The sequence below is a fragment of the Pelophylax lessonae genome (genome assembly GCF_965119305.1).
Source record: "Pelophylax lessonae genome assembly, chromosome: 5".
Lineage (NCBI taxonomy): Eukaryota > Metazoa > Chordata > Amphibia > Anura > Ranidae > Pelophylax > Pelophylax lessonae.
In genome coordinates this window covers 474,586,070-474,602,759 of record NC_138772.1, presented here as the reverse complement: position 1 = coordinate 474,602,759, position 16,690 = coordinate 474,586,070, and the positions used below count along the sequence as shown (strand labels likewise).

Genomic DNA, 16,690 nt, shown 5'->3' with positions numbered 1-16,690 from the left:
TCTGTGGTAACAATCGTCCAGTACAGGGGAAGAAATTATTTTCCCTGACGAAATGTCAGAGAATGAAGCCACCATACCAGGGACCCTCTCGTACTCCGGCTCAACAGGATCAGATTGTCCAGAGACTGAGGATCTTTGTTCCATTGTACCAGAATCTCCTTTTGCAGAGATCTTATGTGGAACTGTGCAAACGGAACCGCCTCGAAGGTAGACACCATCAGGCCCAGCACCCGCATGCAAAGTCCGAAGAGTCGACCATCTGCTGGATAGCAGAAACCGAATTGCCTCCTGCAACTTTTGAAGTTTCTCCAGAGGAAGAAACACTCGGTTGATGACGAATCCAAAGTCGTTCCCAGGTAGTCCTGGCTTGTGGACAGAGCCAGAGCAGACTTCTGAAGCCTCAGAATCCAACTGAACTCCGTCAGCATATGCAGAGTAATTTCCAAGTTGTCCAACAAAGCAGTCGAAGACCCCGCTTGTAAGAGCAGATCGTCCAGGTACCCCAGTACCGCGATCCCCCACTGAAGCAGTAATGCTAGAACCGGGGTTAACACTTTCATGAAGACCCAAGGAGCAGAGGAAAGACCAATGTGTAACGCCACAAATTGATAATGTTCCTCGCCCACGGCAAAGCAGAGGAAGAGCTGATGGGCGGCACATATTGGGATGTTAAAGTAGGAATCCTTGATGTCGATTGAAGTGAGAAAGTCCCCCTGATGTAAGGACGCCACCGCCATGCGAATGGACTCTATTCTGAACTTCTGCACCCGCACAAGAGAGTTTAGCACCTTGAGGTCCAGTATTGGACGCACCTTGCCCTCCTTTCTGGGGACTGTAAACAGGTTCGAGTAAAAACCTTGAAAACATTCCGACTTTGGAACCGGAACAAACACCCCTTGAAGTAACAAGTCTTGCACCACGCCATAGAGATCCTTTAAGCGATCTGGGGACAGGTGCAGGTTGTAAGGGAAGAACCTTTCCGGAGGATATGATCGAAACTCGATCTTGTAGCCGGAGCGAATTACTTTGTGGACTCACTCATCCTGGATCAGGGATGTCCACGGATCCAGGAAAACAGCGAAGATGTGCCCCACACCCCAGATACGTGTGAGGGCACCCCTTCATGCGGAAGAATGTTTGTCCGCAGTTTTAGCAGAATCCACTCGTTGTGTGCCCGAATAAGAAAGCTCCAAACAGGCCATCCCCCATGAATGGAAGATCGGACAAGGCCTTTTTAGATTCTCACAGGAACAAAGTAATAAAAGGAGGAAAACATTTAATTTAAAAAGAAAAATTGCAAGGACCAGAGTTTTTGACAGGTACCCGCCCCAACTTCCAGGAGACAGCGATGCGGCGCCATCCACTGGAAGTTCCGTCGTCCTTCTCCTTCCCCTGCCGGAATCGGCTGTAAAGCCGAAAGGCATCATTGCTGGTTTCCTTCAGAAAGAATGGCGGCTGTAGCACCTGGCAGCCGATCCGAAAATCAGCTGGGGTGCTGACATTGTGGGCTCCCTGGACAGGCAAGTGTCTACATATTAAAAGTCAGCAGCTACAGTATTTGTAGCTGCTGACTCTTAATTTTCTTTTCCCCAGGCGGAACAACTCCTCTTTAACTGATCCTCTGCTCCCTCAGGCTCCTCCATGCTGCTAAACCAGCTCATGCAGCCTCTTCTCCCTTGCAATCCAGCAGTCTATGATGAATCTCTGACATCAAGATCTATCTAGGGCCCATTTTTCTGCTTTGGACGTGAGGAGACCCAGCAACAGTCCTCTGGAGGATGGAGGAAAATGCCAACTTACAGGGGAGTAGAGTCTCAGGTAAGTAAGTGCTTTACCCGTCCCCTAAACAGAAACAGGCAGTTAAGCCTTGTGGTCTGGGCGCAGTCCTACTGCAAGGGAGGATTTTTTGTTTTCTTGAAGTTGGACAATAATACAAGGCTCCAAGACAGATGTTTGATTTTAAGAATTGTGAAGTTGCGAGGAGATAGTGTTGTATCATTAAATACTCTGTAGGGTGTTTTTGGTAATTATTACCGTAAGTGTGAACACATTTTTTGAAACAAAAAGTATCCTTGTGAGTGTAGGCACAAAGTGTTCTTTTTCCTATACAATGTACAGTGCCTTGTGAAAGTATTCGGCCCCCTTGAACTTTGACCTTTTGACACATTTCAGGCTTCAAACATAAAGAGATAAAACTGTAATTTTTTTGTGAAGAATCAACAAGTGGGACACAATCATGAAGTGGAATTAAATTTATTGGATATTTCAAACTTTAACAAATAAAACACTGAAAAATTGGGCGTGCAAAATTATTCAGCCCCTTTACTTTCAGTGCAGCAAACTCTCTCCAGAAGTTCAGTGAGGATCTCTGAATGATCCAATGTTGACCTAAATGACTAATGATAATAAATAGAATCTACCTGTGTGTAATCAAGTCTCCGTATAAATGCACCTGCACTGTGATAGTCTCAGAGGTGCGTTTAAAGTGCAGAGAGCATCATGAAGAACAAGGAACACACCAGGCAGGTCCGAGATACTGTTGTGGAGAAGTTTAAAGCCGGATTTGGATACAAAAAGATTTCCCAAGCTTTAAACATCCCAAGGAGCACTGTGCATGCGATAATATTGAAATGGAAGGAGTATCAGACCACTGCAAATCTACGAAGACCTGGCCGTCCCTCTAAACTTTCAGTTCATACAAGGAGAAGACTGATCAGAGATGCAGCTAAGAGGCCCATGATCACTCTGGATGAACTGCAGAGATCTACAGCTGAGGTGGGAGACTCTGTCCATAGGACAACAATCGGTCGTATACTGCACAAATCTGGCCTTTATGGAAGAGTGGCAAGAAGAAAGCCATTTCTTAAAGATATCCATAAAAAGTGTTGTTTAAAGCTTGCCACAAGCCACCTGGGAGACACACCAAACATGTGCAAGAAGGTGCTCTGGTCAGATGAAACCAAAATGGAACTTTTTGGCAACAATGCAAAACGTTATGTTTGGCGTAAAAGCAACACAGCTCATCACCCTGAACACACCATCCCCACTGTCAAACATGGTGGTGGCAGCATCATGGTTTGGGCCTGCTTTTCTTCAGCAAGGACAGGGAAGATGGTTAAAATTGATGGGAAGATGGATGGAGCCAAATACAGGACCATTCTGGAAGAAAACCTGATGGAGTCTGCAAAAGACCTGAGACTGGGACGGAGATTTGTCTTCCAATAAGACAATGATCCAAAACATAAAGCAAAATCTACAATGGAATGGTTTACAAATAAACATATCCAGGTGTTAGAATGGCCAAGTCAAAGTCCAGACCTGAATCCAATCGAGAAACTGTGGAAAGAACTGAAAACTGCTGTTCACAAACGCTCTCCATCCAACCTCACTGAGCTCGAGCTGTTTTGCAAGGAGGAATGGGCAAAAATTTCAGTCTCTCGATGTGCAAAACTGATAGAGACATACCCAAACGACTTACAGCTGTAATCGCAGCAAAAGGTGGCGCTACAAAGTATTAACTTAAGGGGGCTGAATAATTTTGTACGCCAAATTTTTCAGTTTTTTATTTGTTAAAGTTTGAAATATCCAATAAATTTCGTTCCACTTCATGATTGTGTCCCACTTTTTGTTGATTCTTCACAAAAAATTACAGTTTTATATCTTTATATTTGAAGCCTGAAATGTGGCAAAAGGTCGAAAAGTTCAAGGGGGCTGAATACTTTCGCAAGGCACTGTATTTTGTTTAAATAACTACATTTGCAAGGGTGCCATTTGCACTGTACCTGCTTTCGATTGGTCATATGGGACGGTAAATTGCACATTAAGGTGAATATGGTGGAGTATCTTTTTTTATTCATTTAACCGCTTGACCACTGCTCACTGTGCTGCTACTGCAGCAAAGTGGCTCGTTAAGGTCTGGCGACGTAGACCTACGTCACCAGACTTTTCCCTCCCTTGGCAGCGCGCGCGCGCCGCCGGAGGCTCGCTCCCGCTGTATTCAGACACAGCGGGAGTCGGGCCAGGGCCGGAGAGGCGGTGATCACCGCCGCTCTTCCCCGATCGTCGGGGATCGAGTGAGGAAATCCGCCCGCTTGTGTAAACAAAGCGGGCGGATCTCCTATGTGAAAGGCAGTGACAGATTACAGGATTCAGCATAGCTGAACCTGCGATCTGTGTCTCTGTCACACAACCCCCTCCCCCCACACACGTCAGTAAGCATGAGGCATACATTTAACCCCTTGATCACCAATAAAGTTTACCCCTTCCCTGCCAGTGTCATTATTACAGTAACAGTGCATATTTATAACACAGATTACTGTAGTAATGTCACTGGTGCCCCCAAAAGTGTCAAAAATGTCAGTTAGGGATCCGATCTATCCGCCGCAATGTCGCAGTACCGCAAAAAAATAAAAAATCGCAGATTGTCGCCATTACTAGTAAAAAAAAATAAACAATAAAAATGACAAATCTTTCCCGTAGTTAGTAAACGCAATAACTTTTGCGCAAACCAATAAAAATACGCTTATTGTGATTTTTTTTACCAATATGTAGCAGAAAACAAATTGGCCTAAAATGTTAAAAAATTTTGATTTATACATTTTTTTTGGGAATGTTATATATCAGAATTTAAAAAATATTGTTTTTTTTTTCAAAATTGTCGCTCTTTTTTCAAAAATTTAAAATCGCACAGGTGATCAAATCCCACCAAAAGAAAGCTCTATTTGTGGGGAACAAAAGGACACAAATTGAATTTGGGTAAAGTGTTGCACGACCGCGCAATTATCCGTTAAAGTAACGCAGTGCCGAATCGCAAAATATAGCCTGGTCAGGAATGGGGTAAAATCTTCCGGTCTTAAAGCGGTTAAAAATACGCTCATTGAGAATTTTTTTTGTCAAAGACATGTAGCTAAATAAATTTTGGCATAAAAATATGACAAAAATTGAATATATTGGATATTTTTTAACTGTCAAAGTAGAAAATTTCAATTTTTTTTCAAAATTTTCGCTCTTTTTTTATTAATATCGCAAAAAAATGAAAAGCGCAGAGGTGATCAAATACCACCAAAAGAAAGCTCTGTTTGTGGGGAAAAAAAAAACGTAAATTTCGTTTGGGTACAGGGTTGCATGACCGCGCAATTGTCAGTTAAAGTCGCTCAGTGCCAAGTTGCAAAAAGTGGCCTGGACGTTAAGCAGGAAAATCTTCCGGTGGTAAAGTGGTTAAAGAAGTTCTAAAGGTAAAAAGGTTTTTTACCCTAATGTATTAATGCTTTCACAGTCACTTTCTGATAAAGGGCCAAGGAGAAGCCCCTAAAACGCGTTGGCTTTGTCTGATTTGACAATGGATTAAACTTGTATCTGGACTGTGAAGCATTTCATTTCTAGATTTTTTTTTTTTCATTCACAGTCCAAGGTGACCATTAAAGCCATTTGGTGTGCAAAGCATCCCCAAAATATTGGGTTATGACGAAAAAAAATGTTACAAGGTTCCAGTGCCATTCACCTTCTCCCTCAAGCATCTAACTTAAAGTGGTTGTAAAAGCAGAATATTTTTGTATCTTAATGCATTCTATGCATTAAGATAAAAAGCCTACTGTGTGCAGCAGCACCCCTAACACTTACCTGAGCTCATCTCGATCCAGCGATGTTGTACGAGAGACTTGGCTGTCCAGGATTCTCCCTCATTATTGGCTGAGAGACAGCAGCAGGCACCATTGGCTTCAACAGCTCTCAAAGCCAGTGAGCCAATAAGGAGAGAGAGGGGGCGATGCTGAGTTGCAACTCTGTGTCTGAATAGACACTATGAGCTGCCACTCAGCTTGGGTGTCCCCATAGAAAGCTGCTTGCTGTGGGGGCACTCAGCAGGAGGGAGGGGGCAGGAGCGCCGAGGAGGCACCCGAGTAGAGGAGGACCGGGGCTGCTCTGTACAAATCCACTGCACAGAGCAGGTAAGTAGAACATGTTTGTTATCTCCATACAACAACAAAAAAAAACAAGACTTTAGTATCACTTTAAAAACAGAATTTGTCTCTTCAAAAGACACAGTCAAAGTTTGGGGACAGCGGACCATCACCCAAAAGTATGAGAATACCTCTCCAAATAGAGTTTAAGTGTTTCCATTGTAGGATACTGTTAACGCCTCAGCATACGTTTTAGACAATTGTGCACGTCTAACCATTTGCCAACAGGTTGGGAAAAGCCCTTTGCTGTGTCAGCATGACTGTGCCCCTGTGTACAAAATCAGGACCATAAAAAAAGACACTTTGATCAATTTGGTGTGGAGGAACATAAATGTCCTGCACACAGCCCTGACTTCAACACTACTGAACTCTTTTGGGAGCAATTCCCGAAAAACAGCTTCCAAACTATTTTTGGAAACTGATTTCAAGGCACATGGCATGGTGAAAATTGAACAGCATGTTGCATTTGATGGGGATTACAGCAGCCAAACCCAACCAATTTAGATCTATGGGGCCGCACTGCAACCACATGCAATGAATGTGGTAGTGTGCCATTTACAGGATAAATCAGGAAGGTAGGAGGCAATATAACGTTTCCTCACTGCTTGTTGAAGGTCTTCTGGAGGAATGATTCAACATATATCGCTTTCAGAGGGCACTGAATGTGTGAATGAGCTTTTAATAAATACAGAAAATTGCCATAGTAAAGAAGACATTATTGAATCTAATTAGTATCGGATTTCTCCTTAAATAACAAGATTACCACAATTTTGTACAAAGTATTTGATCATTTTCTTTTCTAGATTTAGTCATTTACTAACAGAAGCAGATTTTGGTTTATGTTCGGTTGCAACTGTAGAGTTTAAACTCTAGGAGACATTACTCAGACTATGGTCAATAACCTGCACAATTTGTTGCATTTACAGCCTGTGTAGACTTGATGTTCAGTCAAAGTATACCTAATCACGAAATATAAAGAAATGGCACCACCTAATAATGAATTTCTACATATGTTGATACATACAGCAGCCATCAATTTTTGGTAAATGGAAAAGGAGGAAAGCGCCTCTAGAGTGTAATGAATAGTTTAATGGCATAAAATAATATAATGTGGTGACTCACATCAAGGCATTAGTTATCGTGTCTGCTCCAGGGGCTTGGACGTCTGCTCTGTTCAGATCGGTCTAGGCTTCCGGGAGGCGTCTGGAGGCTGGCTCTGGCATCTTCCGGGTAGACCTGGTGTAGGAGCGTGCGGTGGCCGGCAGCGTCTGGCACAGAAAAGGGCAGTGAGGGCAAGATCAGGCTTTGCTGCTATGTTCCTGCAGGTCTTAGGCTTCCGGGAGGCGTCTGGAGGCTGGCTCTGACATCTTCCGGGTAGACGTTGCAAAGGGAACTCGAAGGTACTCGTGCAGCGGCCGGCGGCGTCTGACGTCACTTCGCCCATGAAGGGCAGTAAGGGCAAGGTCTGGCTTCACAACGCGTTTCGGAGCATGTGTCGATGTCGGATTCGGACATGCGCACTCCTTTCTCAAGTGACACTTGAGAAAGGAGTGCGCATGTCCGACTCCGACATCGACGCATGCTCCGAAACGCGTTGTGAAGCCAGACCTTGCCCTTACTGCCCTTCCTGGGTGAAGTGACGTCAGACGTCGCCGGCCGCTGCACGAGTACCTTCGAGTTCCCTTTGCAACGTCTACCCGGAAGATGTCAGAGCCAGCCTCCAGACGCCTCCCGGAAGCCTAAGACCTGCAGGAACATAGCAGCAAAGCCTGATCTTGCCCTCACTGCCCTTTTCTGTGCCAGACGCTGCCGGCCACCGCACGCTCCTACACCAGGTCTACCCGGAAGATGCCAGAGCCAGCCTCCAGACGCCTCCCGGAAGCCTAGACCGATCTGAACAGAGCAGACGTCCAAGCCCCTGGAGCAGACACGATAACTAATGCCTTGATGTGAGTCACCGCATTATATTATTTTATGCCATTAAACTATTCATTACACTCTAGAGGCGCTTTCCTCCTTTTCCATTTTTCTTGATATAGAGCTGCTTCACTCTCCCGGTCAGCTGCCCTGAGTGTTATTCCCTTTTATTAACTATCCATCCCAGAGACTACCGGAATATTTCCTTCCCGTCCTTTTTCCCCCTCCTGGGCATCCATTCCCAGAGACTACCGTGGACACCTCTTTCTCTTTCCCTTCCCCTGGGATTTAAAGAGAGTTAACCACCACTCATAAACTTGGAACTTGCACACGAGCTCCCTAATTTTTTATTCCCCCCCCCCCCACCTTGTGCTTAGCCGTATCCAGTTCCCTTGAGTTGGTGTCCCCTATTGAGTGATTCCACCACTCACCCATATTTACAGCTACTTCAGTGACAAGCACTACCTGAGAGAGCCAGAACACATTCTTTCCATCAATTTTTGGTAAAACCAAAGCTGTAAAAATCAGATAGATTTGAGGCGCCGTATCTCAAAGTGCTAAGTGCAATAAATAGGCAGTTAATATACCTATGTGATGAAAAGAAATAAAGTAAATGACAATCTAATACATGTAAATACAAAATGGATGTGTTAATAAATAATAGACTTCTAAAATTATTAAAGTGTTTGGTTAAAATAAATATAAGAGTCCAATAAAATTTCCTGAACAGCAATTCCACCAAGGTTGTGCCAAAGTGCTCAAAAAGATTTTCTTGTTATAAGGTGCTGGTGCTTGATAATCCTTCATCCACTGATATAAGGGTCACTCACCAGATTGCTTAGGGCTTCTAGGACTAAACTCGCTTGTTATTCCAAATGGGATCTCCTCCTTGGGGATGGGATGAACTCCCTAGATAGCCCCCTGGGCTCACAGTGGAGGTAACAGCGTTTGTCCCACAATGAGATGATGTAAAAACATCCCCCAAGAAGACAGAATAGGTGATTGCGCAATACCATTTATTTATAGAGTTAAAAATACACACAATTGTCTTACTCACATTTAAAAGTGCCTATTGCGGCACAAAATGAAGGGAAATCTCCAAAATGGGACACAGATGGCGGAAAAAAAAAAATCTGACAGGAGTTTTCTCTCTCCCTTACTCTATCCAAGATAAAAAAAAAAGTTTGGCCCTTAGTTGTACTTTAAGCTGGCCATACATTATACAATTTTCTTAATTTCCTTTAGATTTGCATTCAACTATGTTGTTCAGAGGCCTGCCTGATCACATACAAATTGAAAGAGTTTATGTTTGACTGGTTTTGCTCAATCTAAAAGGAAAATTGTATGACCAGCCTTAAAGAACTGCTTTTCACAATTTTATTTAATAAAAAAATACCTTCACAGTCTGGCTTTCTGGATTTTGTATTTGTATATCTGTGTATTCCACAGTCATGAGTGGGGGGTAAACTGTTCCTTTGTGGGTACCAGGAACCAGGCTGATGCTGTAAGAGAGAACAAAAAATAAATCATGTGTGACTCCAAGTGGTGGTTTACTGGTAACACGCTGTTCTTCCACTGTTTTCCTAACACCCACCCCCCCCCCCCTTTTTTTTTTTCTTTTTTCCTCTTCCTCCTTTCTCTCAAGATATATTTAACTGCTTTGTGTTAATATATTGTTTGTTGTACTACTCAATACTTTTAGCATTGGAAACTTTGAAAACTTATGCTTTGTGTTTGAGGTGTACTCTTTGTACAGTGAAAATATTTCAATAAATACAGATTTAAAAAAATATATATTTTTGGAAAGCTTATTATGCTAACTCCTTAGTAAGGCCTACATTTTAATAGCAGGTACTTTTTCATCCAGCTCCAGTGTTTAGGGATTCCTGCATTCCTGGAGAGGGGCTCCAGAAGAAGAACACTTCAATGGTTAACACTGCTCAAATGCCATTTGTGACATTCTAGTTACAAAGCCATGAAACGCCATGCCAATGAACACCGCCATATTTACGAAGCCCCTTTTTTACAACCTTTTCAACCCAGCGATTTCGAGCACAGGTTGGGTGTCACACATGTGCAAAGTCTATAACATTAGTTCTAAGGGTGATTATCTGTAAAAGTACCAATGTACCTGATTGTGATTTTAGAGGCAATTCGAATCACACGCGGTGAGGTGCTTAGAGTATTTTCTCGTCCACTTAGAGTGTCAACCAAAAATATTCGACGAGTCAGCAACCAGTTGTTAACATTGTTTCCTTGTAAAAATGTTTAACAGAAAAACAAAATTCAGGAGCAAAGCAAGTGAAAACAAATTCATTATTATAGGTACAGGACATCCTTCCATTTTACATAGTAAAAAACTCTAAAGTTTCCAACTCCCCTTGCCTTATACCCAACTAAAAATATTCAACTTTTTGTTGAAAGAAAAAAAAAAAAGGAGGGAGGGAAAAAAAGAGGGGGGGAGGGGAGGGGATCAAGACCCTCAACCACATTTGAACTGGGGGAACCCTGATGACCTTCAACAGGATGAAACAGAAGTTTGATCTTTCCAATTCCTTTTTCTTCAGGTATCTGCAGAATTCCACACCTATCCGTCTCAATTTGGCACCTCCCAGCTACATCTTATCCAGGGTCTTATACAAGGGTCACTTTACAATGGGTTGGAGTGACTACAGACTTGGTGGCGTGCAGAAGTGTCGGGCCTGGACAGTGAGGATTGGGAGGACATTTGAGAGTATTCTTTTTTTCAGCTGATCACACTGAGAGACCGGTTAATCCACTTTAAAATTTCTTATAGAATCTGACACAACGCTTACATAAAATTTACCCTGAGGTCCCCTCTCAATGCTCAGAGTGACCAAACTGACTTCCTACACATGTTCTGATCATGCCCATTACTGCTCATGGTGGGAACGAGAATATTTTGTATGGAGCTGTAGCTAAGATTATCTCCTGTTGACCTTTTATTTTGTTGTACTGAGCAATTGTTAATTGTATTGTATATAGTTAAGTCGAGTGAAATCAGTTTTGAACGCATGCTGTGTTGTTTTTCCCGAGCTTGGGAATGCCCAAGGGTTCTGTTTTGTAACTATTTGATAATTTTATACAACAATAAAAATAATTTTCTCTTACGTCCTCTTACAGTCGCCCCCCATTCATACAGTCTTCACGATTCCGTATTGGCTTTCCTTGCAGGAGCAAGCTAGGCAGTAATTTTGTTAATACAACATTAACATATAGACACACCCACAGGGGGCCGTCCCTCTGGCCTATATCCTCCAGCCAGTACCACTCTAATCCAGTTCTTTGCTGCCTAGCATCAGGAGTAGGCTAGGTTTTCCCTGCTGGGACCTAGTGTCTCAGTTTTTTTCTTGTTTTATTTCTGAAAAGTGTTTTTTCTTTTAAGAATAGCTTTTTATTTTTTTCTCACCTTCGCTAGTTAGTCAGAATTTGAAAGGGCTACAAGCATCAGTAGAACTGGGCCTCGTACTGGTTAATATAGAACCTTATGGAGTCCCAGTCTGCCATCGAGCGTCGCACTCTTTTGGTACGCCCAGGCCTCGCAACGACAGTCCCCCTAGAAGCGGGGACGAGCCTGCAAAGTTTTTCTATCTTCGCTGGGATTCCCGGGGTTGCTAGCATCCTTCCTGGCTGACAGCACCCCCACCCAGGTGGGAGGTCTCCCGTGTCTGAGCGGTGCCCACGTTTGCGGTATGGTTAGTACTACTACCCCTCTGTCCCTGGGAACGGGTTTTTGAGGGGGTATTGAGTGGGCCCACTCTGGGGATGGCGGTACATGTAAAGTTTGCTGTAATATCCCCCTCATGGCCGTGAGATGGCCCCCTGTGTTTTACCTTCTCTGTCCCTGCGGAGGTGCTCCTGCGGTGCAGACCGCCATACAGGGGGGGGTGTAGGGGCTTCCTTCTCCTCAGGGGTGCTCTGTGCAGATCCCGGTGGGGGCAAGTGCGGGCGTTTTCTGCGGCATTTAGAAGGGCTGGCTGTTTGGCCTCAGAGTGAGGGCAGTGGCCATTTTCCATCATCATTGCCAGCGCAGATCGGGCGCCATCTTTAGTGTGGGCGGATGTCCTGTCTGGGCAGTGGCCATTTTCTAAGTGCTTTTCCTCCATTTGACTCCATCAGGCACCATTTTTTTGTGGCTCGGGGCTGGCTTTTGCCTCTAGGGGCGTAAGGTCACTTCCTCTTTATAATCAGCTTTCTCAAAAGCAGCGTAGCAAGTATAGGGACACTGGGGGGGGATTTTACTGGTTTTCTCTGGCTATATTTATGCTAGCACACTTTTGTCAGTTTAGATTTAGTTAAGAGAAGAGTCTCCACCTGTAGTGCAGTTTGCGATAGCTGTTGAAAGCCAAGTACAGCCAAGTCTTGAGAGACCGGGGTACGTCGGCTGCCATTCCTACCTTGCTAAAAGCTAGAAAAGCTTCCTCTGGGAAGATTTATCATCACACCTGGAGGGCATATTTTGCCTGGTGTGAGTCACAAGGTCTTCACCCCCGCTCCTTTTCAGTGGCGAGGGTTTTGGCCTTCCTACAGACTAAAGGCCAATTGTCGACCTTGGCCATTCTTTTTCAGTGACCTTTGGCGTCTAATTCCTTAATTTGCACCTTTATTCAGGGGGTGCATCATCTGGCTCCCCCGAGGAAGGCTCCCTTACCTCCCTGGGACCTGAATCTGGTTCTGTCCGTTTTACGACCTCCCTTTGAGAACATCAGAGAGATCCCTCTTTGCCTGTGTTGTCACAGAAAGTTGCCTTTCTAGTAGCGATCACATCTGCTCGCAGAGTGTCTGAGTTGGCGGCTCTGTCTTGCCGCTCCCCCTTTCTGGTTTTTTATAGGGATAAAGTGGTCCTGCGACCAAATCAGTCTTTTCTTCCTAAGGTGGTTTCAGCCTTCCACCTCAATGAGGATAATGTGTTGCCTTCACTTTGTGCGAAGCCTAAGCATCCGAAGGAATTTGCCTTGCATTCCTTGGACGTAGCCCGGGCGATCAAGGTTTACCTTTCCGCCACAAACTCTTTCCAGAAGTCAGATTGTCTGTTTGTCCTTCCTGAAGGACCTCGGAAGGGTACAGCGGTGTCTGCGGCAACCATTTCAAAATGGATCAGACAGACGATTGTGCAGGCCTATTCGATTAAGGGTCGGGTTCCTCCCTTCCCTGTTAAAGCGCACTCCCCTAGAGCGATTAGTGCTTCTTGGGCTTTTCGCCACCAGGCGTCGGTGGCTCAGGAGTGCAAATCGGCGACCTGGTCTTCTGTACACACCTTTTCTAAGTTTTACAAACTTGATGTGTTGGCATCCTCGGATGCTTCTCTTGGCCGCAAGGTTTTGAGTGCGGCAGTGGTTTAAAGAGACATGCTATTTTTTATTTTAATGTCTCTTAGTGATGGGGTTTATTTCATTTTTTTCCTGGGTTAGCTCCTGTTGAGCTTTACTTACCCCACTGGTTCAGTTCAGTTTTTTCTCTGACCTGGGTGCTGCATTGCCCATTTTAAGGTTGCGTCTTCCCACCCCTCACATCTACACTGCTTTGGGACGTCCCAATCGTGAAGACTGTATGAATGGGCGGCGACTGTCAGAGGACGTAAGAGAAAATAGAATCTTACCATAAAATTCTTTTCTCTGAGTCCTCTGACAGTCGCAGCCCCCGCTCCTCTCTTTGGGGTTGACGGTTTTTCATGGACTGCTTGCTAAATAACTGGATTAGAGTGGTACTGGCTGGAGGATATAGGCCAGAGGGACGGCCCCCTGTAGGTGTGTCTATATGTTAATGTTTTTTGTATTAACAAAATTACTGCCTAGCTTGCTTCTGCGGAGAAGGTCAATACCCAATCGTGAAGACTGTATGAATAGGCGGCGACTGTCAGAGGACTCAGTGAAAATAATTTTACGGTAAGATTTTACAAAAATTCTATTATTACAAAAAAAAAAAAAAAATGATATATTACTACACAAGTCACTTTGTAATTATTCTTGCTAAAAATTACCTTTCCATTTCAATCTACAGCATAAAATGTAAATATTGTTCTCTTGTGACCAAGTCAACCTTGGGAGCATCCTGTACACTATTTCTCAAAAGAAAGCTAAAAGATGCTTGCCACTTCTTTTCCTAGTAGTTGTTCTCTTAACAATCTAGAAATGCACAAGTGTTAGTAATATGCAGACCCTTCCACTGAGCACTCCAGATGTAGGAGGTGATTGGAATCCATTTGCCAGTTTCATCAGATGCAGGTAGAATTCTGAATATTGCTGTAATCTTTGCAAGTTATGTAATTTACTTACAGAGTTTTTTTCTAAACAAAGGAGTGGGCAACACAACCAAAAAACTGCTTACAGACTTGTCAAGAACAAGAGACTGCCTGCAGATCAAAAGAGCTGCCTCAAAGACCTTAAGCTAGCATCAGATGAGGCAGAAATGTTCACCTGGTTAAAACATAGGGAATGCATAAACAGAAGACCAGATGGAAGCCTTTCAAACCTGGAAAACAGAAGCTTGATGCTAACATTTCCCAGAAGCACTCACAGCCCTGGTAAAGTGAGCCTTAACTGGAAGGGGAAACACGATTGCTGAAAGCATAAGCGTGAATGATGGTCTGCTGGAGGCACCAAGAACAGGTGGAATGAAAACCAGGTCCTTTCGTATAACAAAGCCACATTCCTCCAATGGATTTTCTATCAATTAAAATGTGGAATAATGCTTCTCCAGGAAAGAGACACCTTTGTTATGATCTTGTGATACAGAACAGGGCCAATAAGCATACCAAAACTTCCATAGAAACAACTTTGGAACGAAAGTCTGAATGATTGGTGGCTGGTGGGGGACACAAAAATGGTACTCAAGATAAATAAGTGAGGCTAGGTATGAACAGGCAGAGTTTTACAGACTTACCTAAATTGATAAACTGGTCATTGTACTGAAGGTTAAGGTTTAAGACAGGCACAGGCCATATGTTCTGCTGACTGTCACTTCCACGGTAGGAGAGATACACATCATAAAACACAGGTTCTGGAAAGCCATGGAGGATCTTGTACACAGAGAGTTCACACTATGCAAGGCAAACCAAAGTAATGAACATCAGAAATTAACAGCAAAACTGTAACAGAAAAAACCAACAGACACACAACAGACCATCGAGTATCTGCGGGCTGTGTTATAATATCTTTAAAGTACCTCTGTTGTGCCCTGTGTTGTGTTGTGTTCTGTTGTGAATACTCTTATTCTGGGTCTGCATGCGATACCACTTACCACAATGTAATGCCAGTTTTCTCAGTGATCAGTGGTGAGGCATATAAATTGTACTGCAATGTATAATGGGGTATTTTATTACAGGTACTTACAGCGGGTACAAATAAATATTAAACACGTCACCATTTTTCTAGGTAAATATATTTCTAATGGTGCTATTGACATGAAATTTTCAACACGTCTGTAACAACCAACGCAATCCATACACACAAAGAATCCAAAACAAAAACGTTTAGAAATGAAGTTATGTGTAATAAAATGGAATGACACAGGAAAAAAAGTATTAAACACGAAGAAAGGGAGGTGCAAAAAAGGCATGGAAAGCCAAGACAACAGCTGAAATCTGTTGGTAATTAGAAAACAATCCTGCCCCTTGTCAGAGCAAATTAATATTAGCTAGTTCAGTCTCAACTGAAGACCTATAAAAAGGTGTCTCACAAGAAACTTATCATAATGGGTAAAAGCAAAGCGCTTTCTAAAGACCTTCGCCACCTTATTGTTGAAAACCCTACTGATGGCATTAGTTAAAGAAGGATTTCTAAACTTCTGAATGCTCCAGTGAGTACTTTTGGGGCTATAATCCAGAAGTGGAAAGAACATAATTTCACTATAAACCGGCGATGACCAGGTACTCCTTGCAAGATTTTGGACAGAAGAGTGAAAAGAATTATCAGAAGAGTTGTCCAAGAGCCAAGGACCACTTGTGGGGAGCTTCAGAAAGACCTGGAATTGGCAGGTACAATTGTGTCAAAGAAAACAATAAGTATTGCACTCAACTGCCATGGTCTGTATGCACGCTCACCATGCAAGACTCCATTGCTGAAGAAAAACCATGTTGAAGCTCGTTTAAAGTTTGCTGCACGACATTTAGACAAGCCTGTGAAATACTGGGAGAATATAGTCTGGTCAGATGAGACCAAAATTTAACTCTTTGGATGCCATATTACACACCGTGTTTGGCGGTCAAATGGCACAGCACATCACGCCAAAAACACCCCAATACCAACAGTGAAGTTTGGCAGTGGGAACATCATGATGTGGGACTGTTTTTCAGCATACGGTACTGGCAAACTTCATCTAATGGAAGGAAGGATGAATGGAAAAATTAACCGGAAAAAAAAAAATTTACCGGAATGGAAAAATTAAAATAAAAAGACATTTTTGATAAAAATCTGCTGCCATCTACCAGGATGATGAAGATAAAACAAGGGTGAACATTTCAGCAAGACAATGAACCCAAACACAAAGCTAAGGAAACTCTTAATTGGTTTTAAAGAAAGAAAATAAGCTGCTAGAATGGTCCCAGCCAAGCACCTAACTTGAAACCAATAGAAAATCTATGGAAAGAACTAAAGATCAGAGTTTATACAAGAGGCCCATGGAACCTTCAAGATTTGTGTGAAGGAATGGGCCAAAACCAAACCGGAGCAATGCATGCGACTAGTTTATCCATACAGGCGTCTTAAAGCTGTCATTACCAACAAAGGATTTTGTACCAAGTATTAATTACATTTTAGTTAGCATGTTCAATATTTTTTCCCTGTGTCATTCTATTT

The 16,690-nt window shown here is 43.2% G+C and overlaps 1 protein-coding gene across 1 annotated transcript in view; it reads right to left on the bottom strand.

Moving 5' to 3' along the window:
- Positions 1–16,690, bottom strand: part of TMEM67 (transmembrane protein 67) — a 193,312-nt gene that overhangs the window by 82,545 nt on the left and 94,077 nt on the right. Inside the window, exons 12-14 of the mRNA XM_082258322.1 lie at positions 14,778–14,934; positions 10,006–10,129; positions 9,271–9,376 (exon numbers count right to left, since the gene is read on the bottom strand). Coding sequence (XP_082114448.1) covers positions 9,271–9,376; positions 10,006–10,129; positions 14,778–14,934 — 387 coding nt within the window. The remainder of the gene's footprint in view (positions 1–9,270; positions 9,377–10,005; positions 10,130–14,777; positions 14,935–16,690) is intronic.